The sequence below is a fragment of the Hemibagrus wyckioides genome, linkage group LG02 (assembly GCF_019097595.1).
Source record: "Hemibagrus wyckioides isolate EC202008001 linkage group LG02, SWU_Hwy_1.0, whole genome shotgun sequence".
Classification (NCBI taxonomy): Eukaryota; Metazoa; Chordata; class Actinopteri; order Siluriformes; family Bagridae; genus Hemibagrus; species Hemibagrus wyckioides.
In genome coordinates, this window is record NC_080711.1 from 22,349,155 (window position 1) to 22,367,134 (window position 17,980).

A 17,980-nucleotide genomic window follows, 5' to 3' on the forward strand; every position below is an offset into this window, starting at 1 on the left:
AAAAGGATTTCCTTTTGTCAAAATTAACACCAGGTACAACTCAGATTAAGGCTGCTTACTCGAAATCTCTCACACCTTTTCGGTTCATCCTAGTATCAGCTAACTAACCAGCTTAGCCTTGCTATTATTATTCGACTCATTGTTCAGCAGCCCTTTCTCTCTTATTCTATTCTGTCCTTCAAAAGCCTTTTTCGTCATGACACACAAATCATCATGATAATTCATCATGAATATGCAAATGAGATAAATCCCAATACATGGCAAAAGATATCAGACATCTGTGATTGGCTAACATCAGTTTGATTGACATCCATAGAAATGCTACGTAACTTAGTGAGAGCTAACAGCAGACAGATAAAGACTTTATTTTTAGCTGTTTTGGAGTCCTTGATGGAAAACTCAGCTTTTTGTTGTAAATGGTTGTTTACTTCACGCCAGTTTGGATGCTCTGCTTGAGCACTCTTTTAGCTCCTGGAGCAGCCATTTAATTTCCTGTTCTTTAAGAGCTACATGCAGACTGGCACTTGTACACATGTCAAACGTCCAAATCAAGAGAGACTGAAAGGTAAAAAGCAGAGAAATTGCACTTGGTAAATTTCCGGTGTTTCTGAAACAGAAAAATACTGCCTGTGATGGCCTGCTGACCTCAACGGCTTTTCTCTGGACAGCATCGAAGCAAATGCCGCAAGGTTCCAATCATTCGGTGCTAGTGGGGGAAGGAATGTGCATGTGTGTGTGTGTGAGACTCAATAACACAGCAGCAGGTCTGATTGTCATGTCGTCAAGGACAAAGTGGAAGGGCGTCCCTGCTGCTCTTTAGCAGGACGGCAGGAGGGCCATTACAACTCAGAAATCACACAGCCACCTCCGGCCATCGTGTCCTTCACAGGACGATAAAATCAGGCAATAAACTCACCAGAGGTGTTAAGATTCATGAATCGCTGAAAGGGTCACAATTTTTTTACGACATAACTGTGAGGAAATGTGTTTACTGTTTGGAATTTTATCTTTTGGTGTGTTTTTCTCTGTTGGAATAAGTGGAAGGGGGTGTGGCCTCTGTGCCTGTTAGACTCAGTGAAGGGGGTGTGGACTCTGTGCCTGACAGACCCAGTGAAGGGGGTGTGGACTCTGTGCCTGTTAGACTCAGTGAAGGGGGTGTGGTCTCTGTGCCTGTTAGACCCAGTGAAGGGGGTGTGGCCTCTGTGCTTGACAGACCCAGTGAAGGTGGTGTGGTCTGTGTGCCTGTTAGACCCAGTGAACGGGGTGTGGCATCTGTGCCTGTTAGACCCAGTGAAGGGGTTGTGGCCTCTGTGCCTGGTAGACCCAGTGAAGTAGGCGTGGCCTCTGTGCCTGGTAGACCCAGTGAAGTAGGTGTGGCCTCTGTGCCTGTCTGACCCAGTAAAGGGTGCACAGTTTGTATAAATGTCAGTCTCAGAGAAGGAGGTGTGGCCTCTGTACCAGTCTGACCCAATGAAGAGTACGCTACACACACTAAAAGCTAAATAAGGACACCAGATAGAGAGTCTATTGTCCATCACACTAATTAAACTCTACTAGGAACACTCTATAGAAAGCCTATCATACACTGCATAGGGTCACTCCATGCAGAGTGTATTGTACACTACACCCATTTAACACAACATAGCAACATTCCATAGAAAATCTATTGTCCATTTACTCATTACACACTCTACAGGGACACTACATTGCAAGCCTATTGTACTATACACTCACTTAACACTCAATAGGGACACTACTTAGACAGCCTACTGTACACTGCCCTCCCTTAACACTAAACAGGAACACTACAGATAGAACTTATTGGATTGTACACTCACTTAACACTCCACAGAGATCCTATAGTCTATTTCTCTCTCTAAACACTACATAGAGAGTCTATTGTACATTACACTCACTAAACACTACATATGGAGCTTGTCCCACTAAATACTATCTAGGGACATTACATAGGTAGCATAATGAGCATTAATGCTATTCTTTGCCTTCCTCTTTCCCCAAGCAGAACTGTTAGTTCCCCTCCAGACTCATCACAGGTGAGGATAAAAAACCCTGCTCTAATCTGTTATTCCATTTCCCTCCGTTTGCAGTCGGCGTAATGAAAAGTAGTGCAGTAGATGCAGGCACTGAAACGTTTCTGAAAAAAGAGCCCGGTTCCCCGTACAGAATCTCGAACAGATCCACGCTTCTTCACACAAACGCGGGCACGTAAGAAACAGCAATATTTTACCATTTGATCTATTTTGGTTGAGCTGCTGCACGCAGTATACACATCTTCTGTGCTGAGCGTGTGTGTTGCATGTGAAGCTATGCAGAGTCAAAAACCCAGCGTGAAGGAATCTACAATAGAGTAAAAACAAAAAGAAAGAAAAAACAGAAGAAGATGCATAGAGAGGGAAGGCCAAATGAGAGACTACGGAAAGCAAAGAAAAGGGAAAAAAAGAGGTGAGTGTGAGTTCAACATGTTCTGTGCTGAAAATTTTCTGTGCTGAATTTTATTTGCTCCTTGTTTATTTTCTAATGCACTTCACTACACAGGATCAAAAGACCAAGAGCAGATTCAGAATGCAATACAGTGTAATTTAATGTAATTACTGTGTAATACTCTGAAACTATAGTACAAAGGCCACGCCTTCTTCACTGAAACTATAGTACAGAGGCCACGCCTTTTTCACTGAAACTATAGTACAGAGGCCACGCCTTCATGAAAAAGTGGCGTTTCATTTGTGAAAGGTCCTGTGGTGAAACACCACTGAAACTATAACACAGAGGCCACATCTTCTACACTGAGACTAACGCACAGAGGCCACGCCTCCTACACTGAAACTGAAGCACAGAGACCACACCTCCTACACTGAAACTGAAGCACAGAGGCTACGCCTCCTACACTGAAACTGAAGCACAGAGGCCACGCCTCCTACACTGAAACTAAAGCACAGAAGCCATGCCTCCTACACTGACACTGAAGCACATAGGCTACAACTCCTACACCGACAATGAAGCACATAGGCTACAACTCCTACACCGACAATGAAGCACAGGGGCCACGTCTCCTACACTGAGACTAAAGCACAGAGACCACACCTCCTACACTGAAACTGAAGCACAGAGACCACACCTCCTACACTGAAAATGAAGCACAGAGGCCACGCCTGCTACACTGAAACTGAAGCACAGAGGCTACGCCTCCTACACTGAAACTGAAGCACAGAGGCCACGCCTCCTACACTGAGACTAAAGCACAGAAGCCATGCCTCCTACACTGAGACTAAAGCACAGAAGCCATGCCTCCTACACTGACACTGAAGCACATAGGCTACAACTCCTACACCGACAATGAAGCACAGGGGCCACGTCTCCTACACTGAGACTAAAGCACAGAGGCCACGCCTCCTACACTGAGACTAAAGCACAGAAGCCATGCCTCCTACACTGAGACTAAAGCACAGAGGCCACACCTCCTACAATGACACTGAAGCACAGAGGCCACACCTTCTTCACTGACACTGAAGCATTAGAAGGTGGTCTGAAGCATTGAGACAGAATGCTAATTTATTTGCACTAAAGAGAAGAACAGAAGCTTGAAGGTGCCCTTTTGTTGTGCTCCCCCCCTTTTTTATATTTTATTTTATGATATTTCAATTTGCCCACGGTTGATGGACTCAAGGAGGACGGACGTGACACACGAAAGCAGTTAGCAAACAAAAGCTGTGAAACGCTAATCGGTGCCGGCGGGTGTCGACTCTCGCAGGACCTTTCACAAATGAAACGCCACTTTTTCATGACCAAAAGATGACAACCTGAGTCAGTGCTGACGCTTTCTCCAAAAGCTATTATGTCTAATTGCTAGTGCATGGAAAAAACGTGTGTGTATGTGTGTGTGTGTGTGTGTGTGTGTGTGCGTAAATGTCTTTATGCATAAGGTGTGTGTGTGTCATTGTGATGACAAATGATTTAGTGCACAAACCTAGATATGCTCACTCTATTAGCACATGTATAGTGTTAGTGCAGGTAATGTACAGCCTCCCTCTATATAGCATATAGTGTTTAGTGAGCTGTCAATGTACAGCTGGCTCCCTACGTAGTGTCCCTATATAGTGTTTAGTGAGGGTAATGTACAGCCAGCTTCCTATGTAGTGTCATTATGTAGTGTTTAGTGAGGGTAATGTACAGCAGACTCCCCATGTAGTATCCCTATGTAGTATTTAGTGAGGGTAATGTTCAGCAGGCTTTCTATGTAGTGTTTAGTGAGGGTAATGTACAGCAGGCTCCCCATGTAGTGTCCCTATGTAGTGTTTAGTGAGGGTAATGTACAGCAGACTCCCCATGTAGTGTTTAGTGAGGGTAATGTACAGCAGGCTCCCCATGTAGTGTCCCTATGTAGTGTTTAGTGAGGGTAATGTACAGCAGACTCCCCATGTAGTGTTTAGTGAGGGTAATGTACAGCAGGCTCCCCATGTAGTGTTTAGTGAGGGTAATGTACAGCAGGCTCCCCATGTAGTGTCCCTATGTAGTGTTTAGTGAGGGTAATGTACAGCAGGCTCCCCATGTAGTGTCCCTATGTAGTGTTTAGTGAGGGTAATGTACAGCAGGCTCCCTATGTAGTGTTTAGTGAGGGTAATGTACAGCAGGCTCCCCATGTAGTGTCCCTATGTAGTGTTTAGTGAGGGTAATGTACAGCAGACTCCCCATGTAGTGTTTAGTGAAGGTAATGTACAGCAGACTCCCCATGTAGTGTCCCTATGTAGTGTTTAGTGAGGGTAATGTACAGCAGGCTCCCTATGTAGTGTTTAGTGAGGGTAATGTACAGCAGGCTCCCCATGTAGTGTCCCTATGTAGTGTTTAGTGAGGGTAATGTACAGCAGGCTCCCCATGTAGTGTTTAGTGAGGGTAATGTACAGCAGACTCCCCATGTAGTGTTTAGTGAGGGTAATGTACAGCAGGCTCCCCATGTAGTGTCCCTATGTAGTGTTTAGTGAGGGTAATGTACAGCAGACTCCCCATGTAGTGTTTAGTGAGGGTAATGTACAGCAGGCTCCCCATGTAGTGTCCCTATGTAGTGTTTAGTGAGGGTAATGTACAGCAGACTCCCCATGTAGTGTTTAGTGAGGGTAATGTACAGCAGACTCCCCATGTAGTGTTTAGTGAGGGTAATGTACAGCAGGCTCCCTATGTAGTGTTTAGTGAGGGTAATGTACAGCAGACTCCCCTATGTAGTGTTTAGTGAGGGTAATGTACAGCAGACTCCCCATGTAGTGTTTAGTGAGGGTAATGTACAGCAGGCTCCCCATGTAGTGTCCCTATGTAGTGTTTAGTGAGGGTAATGTACAGCAGACTCCCCATGTAGTGTTTAGTGAGGGTAATGTACAGCAGGCTCCCCATGTAGTGTTTAGTGAGGGTAATGTACAGCAGGCTCCCTATGTAGTGTTTAGTGAGGGTAATGTACAGCAGACTCCCCATGTAGTGTTTAGTGAGGGTAATGTACAGCAGGCTCCCTATGTAGTGTTTAGTGAGGGTAATGTACAGCAGGCTCCCCATGTAGTGTTTAGTGAGGGTAATGTACAGCAGACTCCCCATGTAGTGTTTAGTGAGGGTAATGTACAGCAGACTCCCCATGTAGTGTTTAGTGAGGGTAATGTACAGCAGGCTCCCCATGTAGTGTTTAGTGAGGGTAATGTACAGCAGGCTCCCCATGTAGTGTTTAGTGAGGGTAATGTACAGCAGGCTCCCCATGTAGTGTTTAGTGAGGGTAATGTACAGCAGACTCCCTATGTAGTGTTTAGTGAGGGTAATGTACAGCAGACTCCCCATGTAGTGTTTAGTGAGGGTAATGTACAGCAGGCTCCCCATGTAGTGTTTAGTGAGGGTAATGTACAGCAGGCTCCCCATGTAGTGTCCCTATGTAGTGTTTAGTGAGGGTAATGTACAGCAGACTCCCCATGTAGTGTTTAGTGAGGGTAATGTACAGCAGACTCCCCATGTAGTGTTTAGTGAGGGTAATGTACAGCAGACTCCCCATGTAGTGTTTAGTGAGGGTAATGTACAGCAGGCTCCCCATGTAGTGTTTAGTGAGGGTAATGTACAGCAGGCTCCCCATGTAGTGTTTAGTGAGGGTAATGTACAGCAGGCTCCCCATGTAGTGTTTAGTGAGGGTAATGTACAGCAGGCTCCCCATGTAGTGTCCCTATGTAGTGTTTAGTGAGGGTAATGTACAGCAGACTCCCCATGTAGTGTTTAGTGAGGGTAATGTACAGCAGGCTCCCCATGTAGTGTCCCTATGTAGTGTTTAGTGAGGGTAATGTACAGCAGACTCCCCATGTAGTGTTTAGTGAGGGTAATGTACAGCAGGCTCCCCATGTAGTGTTTAGTGAGGGTAATGTACAGCAGGCTCCCCATGTAGTGTCCCTATGTAGTGTTTAGTGAGGGTAATGTACAGCAGGCTCCCCATGTAGTGTCCCTATGTAGTGTTTAGTGAGGGTAATGTACAGCAGGCTCCCCATGTAGTGTCCCTATGTAGTGTTTAGTGAGGGTAATGTACAGCAGACTCCCCATGTAGTGTTTAGTGAAGGTAATGTACAGCAGACTCCCCATGTAGTGTCCCTATGTAGTGTTTAGTGAGGGTAATGTACAGCAGGCTCCCTATGTAGTGTTTAGTGAGGGTAATGTACAGCAGGCTCCCCATGTAGTGTCCCTATGTAGTGTTTAGTGAGGGTAATGTACAGCAGGCTCCCCATGTAGTGTTTAGTGAGGGTAATGTACAGCAGACTCCCCATGTAGTGTTTAGTGAGGGTAATGTACAGCAGGCTCCCCATGTAGTGTCCCTGTGTAGTGTTTAGTGAGGGTAATGTACAGCAGACTCCCCATGTAGTGTTTAGTGAGGGTAATGTACAGCAGACTCCCCATGTAGTGTCCCTATGTAGTGTTTAGTGAGGGTAATGTACAGCAGACTCCCCATGTAGTGTTTAGTGAGGGTAATGTACAGCAGACTCCCCATGTAGTGTTTAGTGAGGGTAATGTACAGCAGGCTCCCCATGTAGTGTTTAGTGAGGGTAATGTACAGCAGGCTCCCTATGTAGTGTTTAGTGAGGGTAATGTACAGCAGGCTCCCCATGTAGTGTTTAGTGAGGGTAATGTACAGCAGGCTCCCTATGTAGTGTTTAGTGAAGGTAATGTACAGCCAGCTTCCCATGTAGTGTTTAGTGAGGGTAATGTACAGCAGGCTCCCCATGTAGTGTTTAGTGAGGGTAATGTACAGCAGGCTCCCCATGTAGTGTCCCTATGTAGTGTTTAGTGAGGGTAATGTACAGCAGACTCCCCATGTAGTGTTTAGTGAGGGTAATGTACAGCAGGCTCCCCATGTAGTGTCCCTATGTAGTGTTTAGTGAGGGTAATGTACAGCAGACTCCCCATGTAGTGTTTAGTGAGGGTAATGTACAGCAGGCTCCCCATGTAGTGTTTAGTGAGGGTAATGTACAGCAGACTCCCTATGTAGTGTTTAGTGAGGGTAATGTACAGCAGGCTCCCCATGTAGTGTCCCTATGTAGTGTTTAGTGAAGGTAATGTACAGCCAGCTTCCCATGTAGTGTTTAGTGAGGGTAATGTACAGCAGGCTCCCCATGTAGTGTTTAGTGAGGGTAATGTACAGCAGGCTCCCCATGTAGTGTTTAGTGAAGGTAATGTACAGCCAGCTTCCCATGTAGTGTTTAGTGAGGGTAATGTACAGCCAGCTTCCCATGTAGTGTTTAGTGAGGGTAATGTACAGCAGGCTCCCCATGTAGTGTTTAGTGAGGGTAATGTACAGCAGGCTCCCCATGTAGTGTTTAGTGAGGGTAATGTACAGCAGACTCCCCTATGTAGTGTTTAGTGAGGGTAATGTACAGCAGACTCCCCATGTAGTGTTTAGTGAGGGTAATGTACAGCAGGCTCCCTATGTAGTGTTTAGTGAGGGTAATGTACAGCAGGCTCCCCATGTAGTGTTTAGTGAGGGTAATGTACAGCAGGCTCCCTATGTAGTGTTTAGTGAGGGTAATGTACAGCAGGCTCCCTATGTAGTGTTTAGTGAGGGTAATGTACAGCAGGCTCCCCATGTAGTGTTTAGTGAGGGTAATGTACAGCAGGCTCCCCATGTAGTGTTTAGTGAGGGTAATGTACAGCAGGCTCCCCATGTAGTGTTTAGTGAAGGTAATGTACAGCAGGCTCCCTATGTAGTGTTTAGTGAGGGTAATGTACAGCAGGCTCCCCATGTAGTGTTTAGTGAGGGTAATGTACAGCAGGCTCCCCATGTAGTGTTTAGTGAAGGTAATGTACAGCAGGCTCCCTATGTAGTGTTTAGTGAGGGTAATGTACAGCAGGCTCCCCATGTAGTGTTTAGTGAGGGTAATGTACAGCAGGCTCCCCATGTAGTGTTTAGTGAAGGTAATGTACAGCAGGCTCCCCATGTAGTGTTTAGTGAGGGTAATGTACAGCAGGCTCCCCATGTAGTGTTTAGTGAGGGTAATGTACAGCAGGCTCCCTATGTAGTGTTTAGTGAGGGTAATGTACAGCAGGCTCCCCATGTAGTGTTTAGTGAGGGTAATGTACAGCAGGCTCCCCATGTAGTGTTTAGTGAGGGTAATGTACAGCAGGCTCCCCATGTAGTGTTTAGTGAAGGTAATGTACAGCCAGCTTCCCATGTAGTGTTTAGTGAGGGTAATGTACAGCAGGCTCCCCATGTAGTGTTTAGTGAGGGTAATGTACAGCAGGCTCCCCATGTAGTGTTTAGTGAGGGTAATGTACAGCAGGCTCCCCATGTAGTGTCCCTATGTAGTGTTTGTGTGATTTTTGGTTGTCTGTTGTGGTTGAGTCTTTGGATCCTGGGCTGTGTTCCAAATGCCACTCTGTTCCCTATTCCATACAATACACACTAGGAGGAGCATTACTGTAGTGTTAAGTAGGGTACTGCTGTTCAGCTGGCTTTCTGCATGGTGTCCCTATGTAGTGTCCCAATGTAGTGTCCCTATGTAGTGAGGGCAATCTACAGCCCCTAGTTTTGCTAAATACACATTGTGTGTATGTGGAGGATTCGGGTTTGGTGCAGCATCTTTGTGAGTGTGTGTGCACACTATGCCTTGTGTGTGTGTGTGTGTGTCAAGCCGCCCTGCTTGACGTCTTTGATGAGTGGCGTTAAGCCTGAAAGAGCCTCTTCAGCGCACTGCAGACCTAAACAACGTGACTCAACGGACACAAGGATCATCAAGATCAATGTAGCTATTATAACACACACACACACAAAAGCACTAGCTGTACAGACTTATAGTGTTACCTTACAATTTTCACACAGCAGCAAATAACAGCCAAAGTGTTAGTGCTTGGTAATTACAGAACCACACACACACACACACACACACACACACACACACACACACACACAGTTTTATTACATAAAGCACTCTTTGCATTATTCTAATGTAGTCAGTGAGCGTCGGATCAGCATCCAAATGATTTAAATGATTAATTCCTCGACGATGCCGCAGTCTGATTACGCACGCTGATGCTTTCTGTTCCGAAATCTCTGACGAGTTCGACACCCGCCGTTAGACGCTAGCACCGGCTATAGCACCGAGTTCCGTTCAGATCTATTTAAACTCGTGGAACATTCCGGAAACGAGTCAGCTGTTTGAAGTTACTTGATGTTGTATCAGCGAGAACTTTACGTTCATTACGTTTTCTAGAAATTTCATCTGCACAAATGCTACCTAAAAATACTGCCTCCCACACACACACACACACATGCTGTCTCCAGCACTCGTTTATCAGAGCACTGCGAGGTGTCCGTGTGCAGAGCTGAGCTGTTTTTGGGCACCTGATGCCAGTCAGCAAATGATGATTTATTCCCGTCGAGCTCACCGCCGGTGGCTTTGATAAATCGGGATGAAGTGTGCGTTGTGATTTTTAGCGCCCGCGGTTGTCCGAGCGTGTGTTTGTGCGGTGATGAATGTGCGGGAGAGGGTCTCTCTCTCTCTGTCTTTCTCTCTTTCTCGCTCACTGTCTCTGTCTCCCTCTCTTACTCACTGCCTCTCTCTCTCTTGCTCACTGTCTCTCTCTTACTGACTGTCTCTCTCTCACTCACCGTCTCTATCTCGCCCACCGTCTCTCTCACTCACTGTCTCTCTCTTACTCGCTGTCTCTCTCTCTCTTGCTCAGTGTCTCTCTCTCTCGTGCTCGCTCACTGTCTCTCTCACCTTTCTTCTTCTCTCTCTCTCTCTGTCTATCTCTCTCACTCTCTCTTTCTCTCTCTCAGTCTTGGTCTCTCACTCTCTCTCTCGCTCTCTATGCCTCTCTCTCTTGCCTTCTGTCCCTCTCTCTCTCTCTCTTGCTCTCTCTCTCTCTGTCTCTCTCTCTCTCTGTCTCAGGTGAAGAAGCTGGAGCCAAGCACAGACGCTGGACACTGCAGGTGTTGCGTTTCATCACCATAGTTAACAGATCTCTCTCTCTCTCTCTCTTATTTTTCCTTCTCCTTCACTTCCTCGATCGCTCAATCACACACAACTTCCTCCTTTTGCCTTCAGTTCTCCCTTTTGAAATGATTGCACGAGATGTCAGGGTTCACCCGAAGGTGTTTTTTTCATGTAAATAACCCAAATGGCTGCCTGGATAGTGACTCCTCCTGCCTCCTCCTGCCTCCTCCTGCCTCCTCCTGCCTCCTGGAGATTTAACACTAAACAAATGACAGAATACACAACCTGATGGATGAACATCTACACAAATCCCTCCATTTCACATATGAATGAAAAAAAAAAAATGCTTTCAAAAATATCTCCGTCTGCGTGAACGAGTCTGAAAGCATCTGTTTTTGAAAATTTTTTGAAAGCATCTCCTTCTGCACAAACACTTTTGGAAAAGATGCTTGAAAAAATCTTTGTCCGTGTGAACGTGTTTGAAAACGTCGCCGTAAATGATCTCCAAATATCTGTTCAGGAAAATGTTTTTTTTTTTTTAATTTTTAAATCAGTTCAAGTGAATGTTTGAATAAAAAATGTTTTTGAATAAGTCAATTTAAAAAAAGAAAAAAAAGAAAAAACTGTTCACGTGAATATTTTTAAAAGAAAAAAAATTGTTTAGTGAAATTTCTTTTAAAAAAAAAAGAAAAAAAATCTGTTCAGGTGAAATTTTTAAAAAGAGAAAAAAAAATCTGTTCACTTAATTTTTTTAAAGGAAAAAATTCATTTCAGGTTATTTTTTTTTTAAAGAAAATAAAATCCGTTCACGTGAATATTTTTAAAAAGAAAAAAAAATCTGTTTAGTGGAATTTTTTTAAAAGAAAAAAAATTGTTCAGTGAAACCTTTTTTTTTTAAAAAAAAAGAAAAAAAATTGTTCAGGTGAATTTTGTAAAGAAAAAAAAATCTGTTCACTTGAATTTTTTTAAAAAGAAAAAAAAATCTGTTCACTTGAATTATTTTAAAAAGAAAAAAAATCTGTTTAGTGGAATTTTTTTTAAAGAAAAAAAAATCCATTTAGTTTAATATTTACAAAAATATATACAAAAATTGCTCATATGCTGTCAAAAACAACATTTTCATGTGAAGTCAAATTTTTATAATTTATACGTCCTGTTCATATTAGAGTTCTAAATTTAAACCTTATTATTATTATTATTATTATTATTATTATTATTATTTATTTTAATGTAGACTAATTGTACATAATTTAGAGGTGCGGGGTGGCAGCCGGGAAGGCAGGACTACCATACGGGGTGGCAGCTGCCAACGTTTCCCACACTCCAGAGTGTTCTCCCTTCTTTCTTTTCCATGCATATCTATCAAATCTTCCTCCTTTCTAGATGTGCAGCTCTTTTTCCACTTCCTGGTTTCCTCTACCTCAGCTTCCTCCACCTCCTCCTCCTCCTCCCTCGCTGCAGGATGATGCTATTTGTGCCCTAATCATGTGAAATCCATCCCCGTACTGAAACCCCTGGTGGGCTGCTGCGATGCCCCTCGTGCCTGCTGTACTGTGCGGAGGCTTGGTTTACTTACTGCGTGGCGTCTGATTGAATTACACTGCTGTGCGTCGCGTACCGAAACACGAGCTGGAGTTAAGTAGCTGAACTCGGACAGAGACAGAAAGAGATGGAGCTACAGCTGACAGATTCCATTTCCTTCACCGTTTGGCTTATGTTGTCTTTTTTTTTTTTTCTCCTTCCTTTCCACCGGGCAACTAATGCTTTCATAATGCTGTTTTAGCGATGAACCGTAACAGCAGGAGTGGGTCGTGTCTCCGACATCAGCGTGGAAGCAAAGCATCAGCACCTCCATTTCAAACTGCACACGATCGATAAAAAACCGAGGGGAAACAGTCGGGCTTCTCTCTCTCTCACTCTCTGTGTGTGTGTGTGTGTGTGTGTTTGTGTTAGTAGCACGCTGCGTGAAATCGCACACTAATGCTCATGAATGCGCAAGCGAGCAGCTCGGCCGTATATATCCCCAGCTCTGGCTGAAGTCTTCATGTGGCAACAGCGAAGCACGCACAGCAAATAAAAAGCATGAGGATTTTAGCCATGAATTATAAACAGCACACACGCCAGGCCAAGCAACCGCCGACAGCATGCTGCTAAAAATTCTGCTAGCCGCTAAAACCGCTCCGCTAGCCAGGACGTGTTTCGTGTCTGACGACGTTCGCTTCACAAAAAAGCCTGAATCTCGGATGATGGTGCAGCCGAACCTTTTAACGTTAAAACGGCAGCCATTTTGGGTTTCACTTGGGATCATCAATGCAGGTGGGTGTCGCTCCACCCCTGTTAGCTCCGCCTCCTGATGTTAACAGGGTTACAGCTGACTGTGTAAACAGTTAAAGATCCCTCAGCGTGGCTCACTGACCAGTCACTCACTGACTCCGTCCCCTAATGCTTGCTTACTCACGGCAATATTTCAATAAAAAACGATATGCAGAGTTAAATAAAAGAATTTTAAATGAACACGTCCTGGCTGGAGATTTTGTTCATGTAGATCCAGCACACGTTCTATGAAGGCCACGTCTGTAACCAGCACATCTGAGAGGAAGGAAAAATTTCTCAAGATTACGTTTTACTTCACGACTGAATCAAATCCAAAAATAAAATAATGATGAAGTCGAAGTCACAAAGTTACTATGACTACGACCCCATTTATGTCCACGCAGTCATACGGCATTCTGTATGTAACTATAACTATTTATAAAAAACACTCTTTATGATGTGAAATTGTTAACATATGCAATGTTTATAACTCAATTATAACACCAGTTATAACACAATTCACAAGACCTGTCACAAAAAAATGCCAAATAGAATTAATTAAACTGTAAAATAATCATAATACAAAAGGTCATGTGTAATAGACGTGTTATAACCGAATGTATTCATTGATTATTATACATATATAAAGTGTTTAAACTGAAACAGAGTTTTTTCCATGCTGTTAGTATTATAATGTGTTCCAGAAATCATATTGTGTAATAAGTGTTGTGTAATAAAGTATTACACTGCACTCTGAATGTAGTTATAGCATGTTATAAATGTGTTATAATACAATAATTAGGTATATGGCCTTCATAGAACTGCACTTAAAGCTGGTTGATAAGCTGATGATAGAACATCATAATTCCTGTTATTGACTAAATCAAGTTTTATTTTTGTCCAAAAACGAGTGCACATCAAGAAGCAGAGGTCAATCCAGTGCGACTGAAACTGATGCTGTTTGCTGTCAGTCCTCCGTCTTTCCGAACTTTGGCTTAAGTTGATCTGGCGATGAAAGGAAAGAGCTCAGATGACGAGGGCGGCGTGTAGCGGTGGGGAAGCTGGATGACGACTCAGAGGCACAATGAGGCACAGCGAGGCACAGTGAGGCACAGCGCAGAGAGAATGGCGGCACATATTTCCACCACTACACAAAAAAAGAACAGCTTAGACCAGATTAGCATGACGGCAGATTAGCTAAATTTGACTCGTTAATCCAGTTATGCTAGTCTAAGCTGTTTTTTTTTTTCAGCATCGTTGCCAGACGGCGCACTAGGAAGCGAGCACGATGGGCGTTTACCTGGACAGGTGGCCGTGCAGGCGCTCGTCTGGACGCTCTGGCCCTCACAGGCGGAGCCTCCGTTCAGGGGGGCGGGGTTAGTGCAGCTCCGACTCCTCTTCTGCCAGCCGCGGCCGCACATGGCGCTGCACGCTGACCACGTGGCCCACGTGGACCAACCGCCGTTCACTGCTCGGCCACCAAAGAAACCAACACAGCAAGTCAGGGAGACCCGGACCATCAACACCTTCAGCCCTGCCTTACTCACTTACAGCAGCTCCTCCAACCAGTCACCGTTTCATTCATCACTCATTAATGTTGTGCATCAAGGTTAATTAGCGTCTTACATCTAATAAATAAATCCCTAAAACATATGTTTTTATTTGCAGTTCTCTTTTTTATGATGTTTCTTAAGTTTTTTTATTCCTCAGATATCAAAGCTAACTGGAAACAATGCTTTCTTTCTCTTGCTGTTCTTCGATCAATCAGAATGCTGTTGGGTGGATTAACACTGAAGCTCATGCTTTATTTACTTTAGCGATATTGCGTTCCCGTCACGGCATCGTGGCCGACGTTTTTCATGTGTTCTGCATTATACATGACAGAACGAACTTTTGCTATACAAATATAAAGTCTTCGTCTTTCTCTCGTCCTCATTAAAAAGTTTTTTACCAGAACAACGTGTGCGCTCTCTGATCGCTTTGATCGGGTCTTGTTCTACGGCTTTATTGGTATAAATATTGTTCGGCGTAACTTCTTGTAGTTTTGTGACGTTTGCTTTGAGAGAGAGAGAGAGAGAGAGAGAGAGAGAGAGAGATGGCGTGTTATTCAATAGATTTCATGCTGTTGGTGATAGTGCAGTCGGAGGAGCTGATCGGTTGCTGTTTTATTCAGCATTGTTGAATATGTGACGATTTACTGAACGAATAAAGAAGGAGTCTCCAGTGTCAGGACCACGGGATCATCTCCAAGAAACATGACAAGCTGAGAACTTTCTCTCTTATTAACTACAAGATAGAAGAAAGCAGTTTGCAGCTGCTGTACTGTACATTGAATTAGCTTGAACTAGCTTGTTGCCAAATTGCTGGAATAAATGAGTTATGTTATTCCAGTAACAGTAACTCCACCCCCTCCTCTCCATAACACCACCCTGTCATTGATTAGTTTCCTTTTTTTTTTTTATTACATATTCGACTCTAATATGCCGGATTCATTCATAGTAACCCCTGATTAACGGTGATGAACAGCAACAGTTATAGAAAGTAAGCAAGAGTCTGTTGCTATTATTTTGTCACACAACGAATCCGAATGATTAAAGGAGCGGTTTGTAATTTTGCTTCGCTGCTTGTGAAGTGAACTGTGATTTTGAAAAATAAATAAATAACAAGCTGTCCCTTAAACTCATCCTGTCCTTTCTATGTGGTGGAAATCCATTCACGCAGTGGGCGGAGCTAACTCCTGTAGAATTAATAAACCTGTGATTTACAAACGACTGAGGCAATAAACTAATGCGATCTCAAACCAATGCTAAAGCTAATGCTTAAGCTAAATCTAGGCTGTATGACAAAAAAAGGCAACTGCGACCGTTTTACCCCCCAACAAAATGGCAGCGCTGCGAGAATTAAAGCGCATCCTATGGCTCTGTTGCCCTTGTCAAGCTACAACGGCTGCAATCAATCAGCTTCTTTAAAGGCGCCTCCCTGGCTGAACCACACGCTGATTACTCGATTCAAAACACTCCTGTTTTAACAGCGCTTTCATTTCCACGAGTCGTACGGCTCTCGCGCCATCCCGGCCGCCGATACATTACTTTGGTGAGCGGCGTTAAGCCTGGAAGGATTGTGCGATGATCCCCGGTCCAAAGTTCACACTGTGTTTTTAATCAAGCTCCACGTCTCCTTTCTGCTTCTCTGTCTGAGCTCAAAGGAAATCTGATTTCTTCAGTTCGGGGCTGATTTGTTGTCAGCGAGCCTTGATCACCAGTCAGGCCGCTGAGGGCTCCTAATTCACAGGCTGAATCACTTCCGGAGCCTCTCTAGCGCCAGTGATTGCCCACCGCCGAGAGGGAAATTGCGCGGCGGTGGTTGGCGCGAGGGCCCTGATTACCTCTTAGCGCACAGTCGAGCCACGTCAAAGTCGAAACGGCTTCGTTAAAATGCATCTCTACCCTCCTTTTCTTTTTTTCTTCCAAGGATGTAATAACAGACCTACAGCCAATGAATAAGAACTAAACTGAAATCTTAATCTGCTGGGAGAAAAAAAAGAAAGAAAAACAATATAACAATAACATGAACAGGTCTAATAGTTCCTCTTTGATGGAAAGCTATTCGGGAGATTTTTTGCCGTAATTAATTTTTTACAATGGAGGCAAATTGGCCGTCATGTTGACGCAGATGGTAGGAAGCGGACCGATCGTTCAGTGGCTGTTTTTCTGCCTTGGATTAATGATGCAAAAAAAAGCAAAGAATCAAACCTTCCTTTCATTTCTCCTTACGAATGAATTCTTTAGTATTTAATCAACAACCTTGTCGTGTCACCGCCCTGTCCTCCTCATTACGACTAACGGCTCGGTTGCTAAGCAGCAGTTAAATATATATCTAAAAAATAAAAGATAAAGGCTAAAATCTTTCACCGTCTTTCCAGGAGGCTCGATTTCTTGCTCATGTCACTGGCCTGATTAGCTGAGCCCATTACGTGCCTTTAATGTATGCTAGCTTTAGTCCGAGGAGTCCTGGGACCTCCGTTTGCTGTAAGGAATGAGCGAAGGCTGTGCATGATAATAAAGGTCAACTAGCTTCTAAAGGCGATTCGTGATCCGAGCCAGCGAGGTCGGGATTTATCCAGCTAGTCGTATACCTTTTGCTAACATCAGAGCAGCGGTACACGTAAACGAACATTTTGTTTATTCACTGAATCGTGTCTCTCTTATACATGACACCGACATTCACTCTTTATATGGATTCTTATACAAAATACACAGAGCTAGACAACCTGCACGAATCAAATTAGCTACCTTCTAGCACATTCTATCAGGTTTAAATATCAGTAAATGTGTATACTGTATATTGTTAGTGTGTACACACTTATATACACAAACACACACACTGTCTTTTATAGATTTGGCATTCTTCGAGAGCCGAGGTTGTGGATTGTCTACGTTTGCTAGCTAGCGATCAGAATTTAGCTAATGAGAAGTTGTATTGAAAAAGAAAAACCTCTTTCATGACAAATAAGATTGTTTCTAATCTCTTCAAGTTATCATCTCTAAAGCTTATTATTTTAGTGCAAAATATTAGTGTGCTGGTTTAGTTAGCATGCAGAAAATAGCGCTAAGAATATATATATATATATATATATATATATATATATATATATATATATATATATATATATATATATATTTTTTTTTTTTTTTTTTGCTAAGTCTAAGCCTTTTTTTGCTCTTTCTGTGGTCCAGACCCAGCTGTCTATCACCCTGACTTAGAGTGATTTAGTCTCTTCTCTCGAGGTCAAACCCCATCTCCGGGTTGTGTGTGTGTCTACGGAACAGGTGAATGGCGTGGAGTGTGTGAAAAATGGCAGAGAAGCTGAAGGAGAGACGTACCGTAGACAATCACGGCGGCTGAGGAGCTTTTGCGCCGCGCCACAATGTTCTTGGCCACGCAGGTGTAGTTGCCCGTGTCGGCCAGCCGGGCTTGTTTGATGATGAGATTATGGTCCACTGTGATGAAGAAATTGGGGTCAGTTTTGGGGTCGATCAACTCGTCGTTCCTCTGCCATTCCACCTAGAGAAACACACACATACACACAATAAAAGCCTTCTTCTACAGTGTCTCTTTGATGCCCCTTTTGACAAGACGTGAGTTTAATTTTGTCATTGAAGAACAGGACAGAAGATTAGCACACACAATCCCCCCCCCCCAAAAAAAAATTG

At 43.8% G+C, this 17,980-nt stretch overlaps 1 protein-coding gene across 4 annotated transcripts in view; it reads right to left on the reverse strand.

Moving 5' to 3' along the window:
• unc5a (unc-5 netrin receptor A) overlaps positions 1-17,980 on the reverse strand; it is a 205,000-nt gene that overhangs the window by 53,955 nt on the left and 133,065 nt on the right. For 2 of the 4 annotated variants that reach the window (XM_058415311.1, XM_058415321.1), the window contains 2 exons: positions 17,651-17,831; positions 14,068-14,235 (listed from right to left, as the gene is read on the reverse strand). In XM_058415311.1, coding sequence (XP_058271294.1) covers positions 14,068-14,235; positions 17,651-17,831 — 349 coding nt within the window. The remainder of the gene's footprint in view (positions 1-14,067; positions 14,236-17,650; positions 17,832-17,980) is intronic. The other 2 variants (XM_058415340.1, XM_058415332.1) reach the window with 1 other exon arrangement.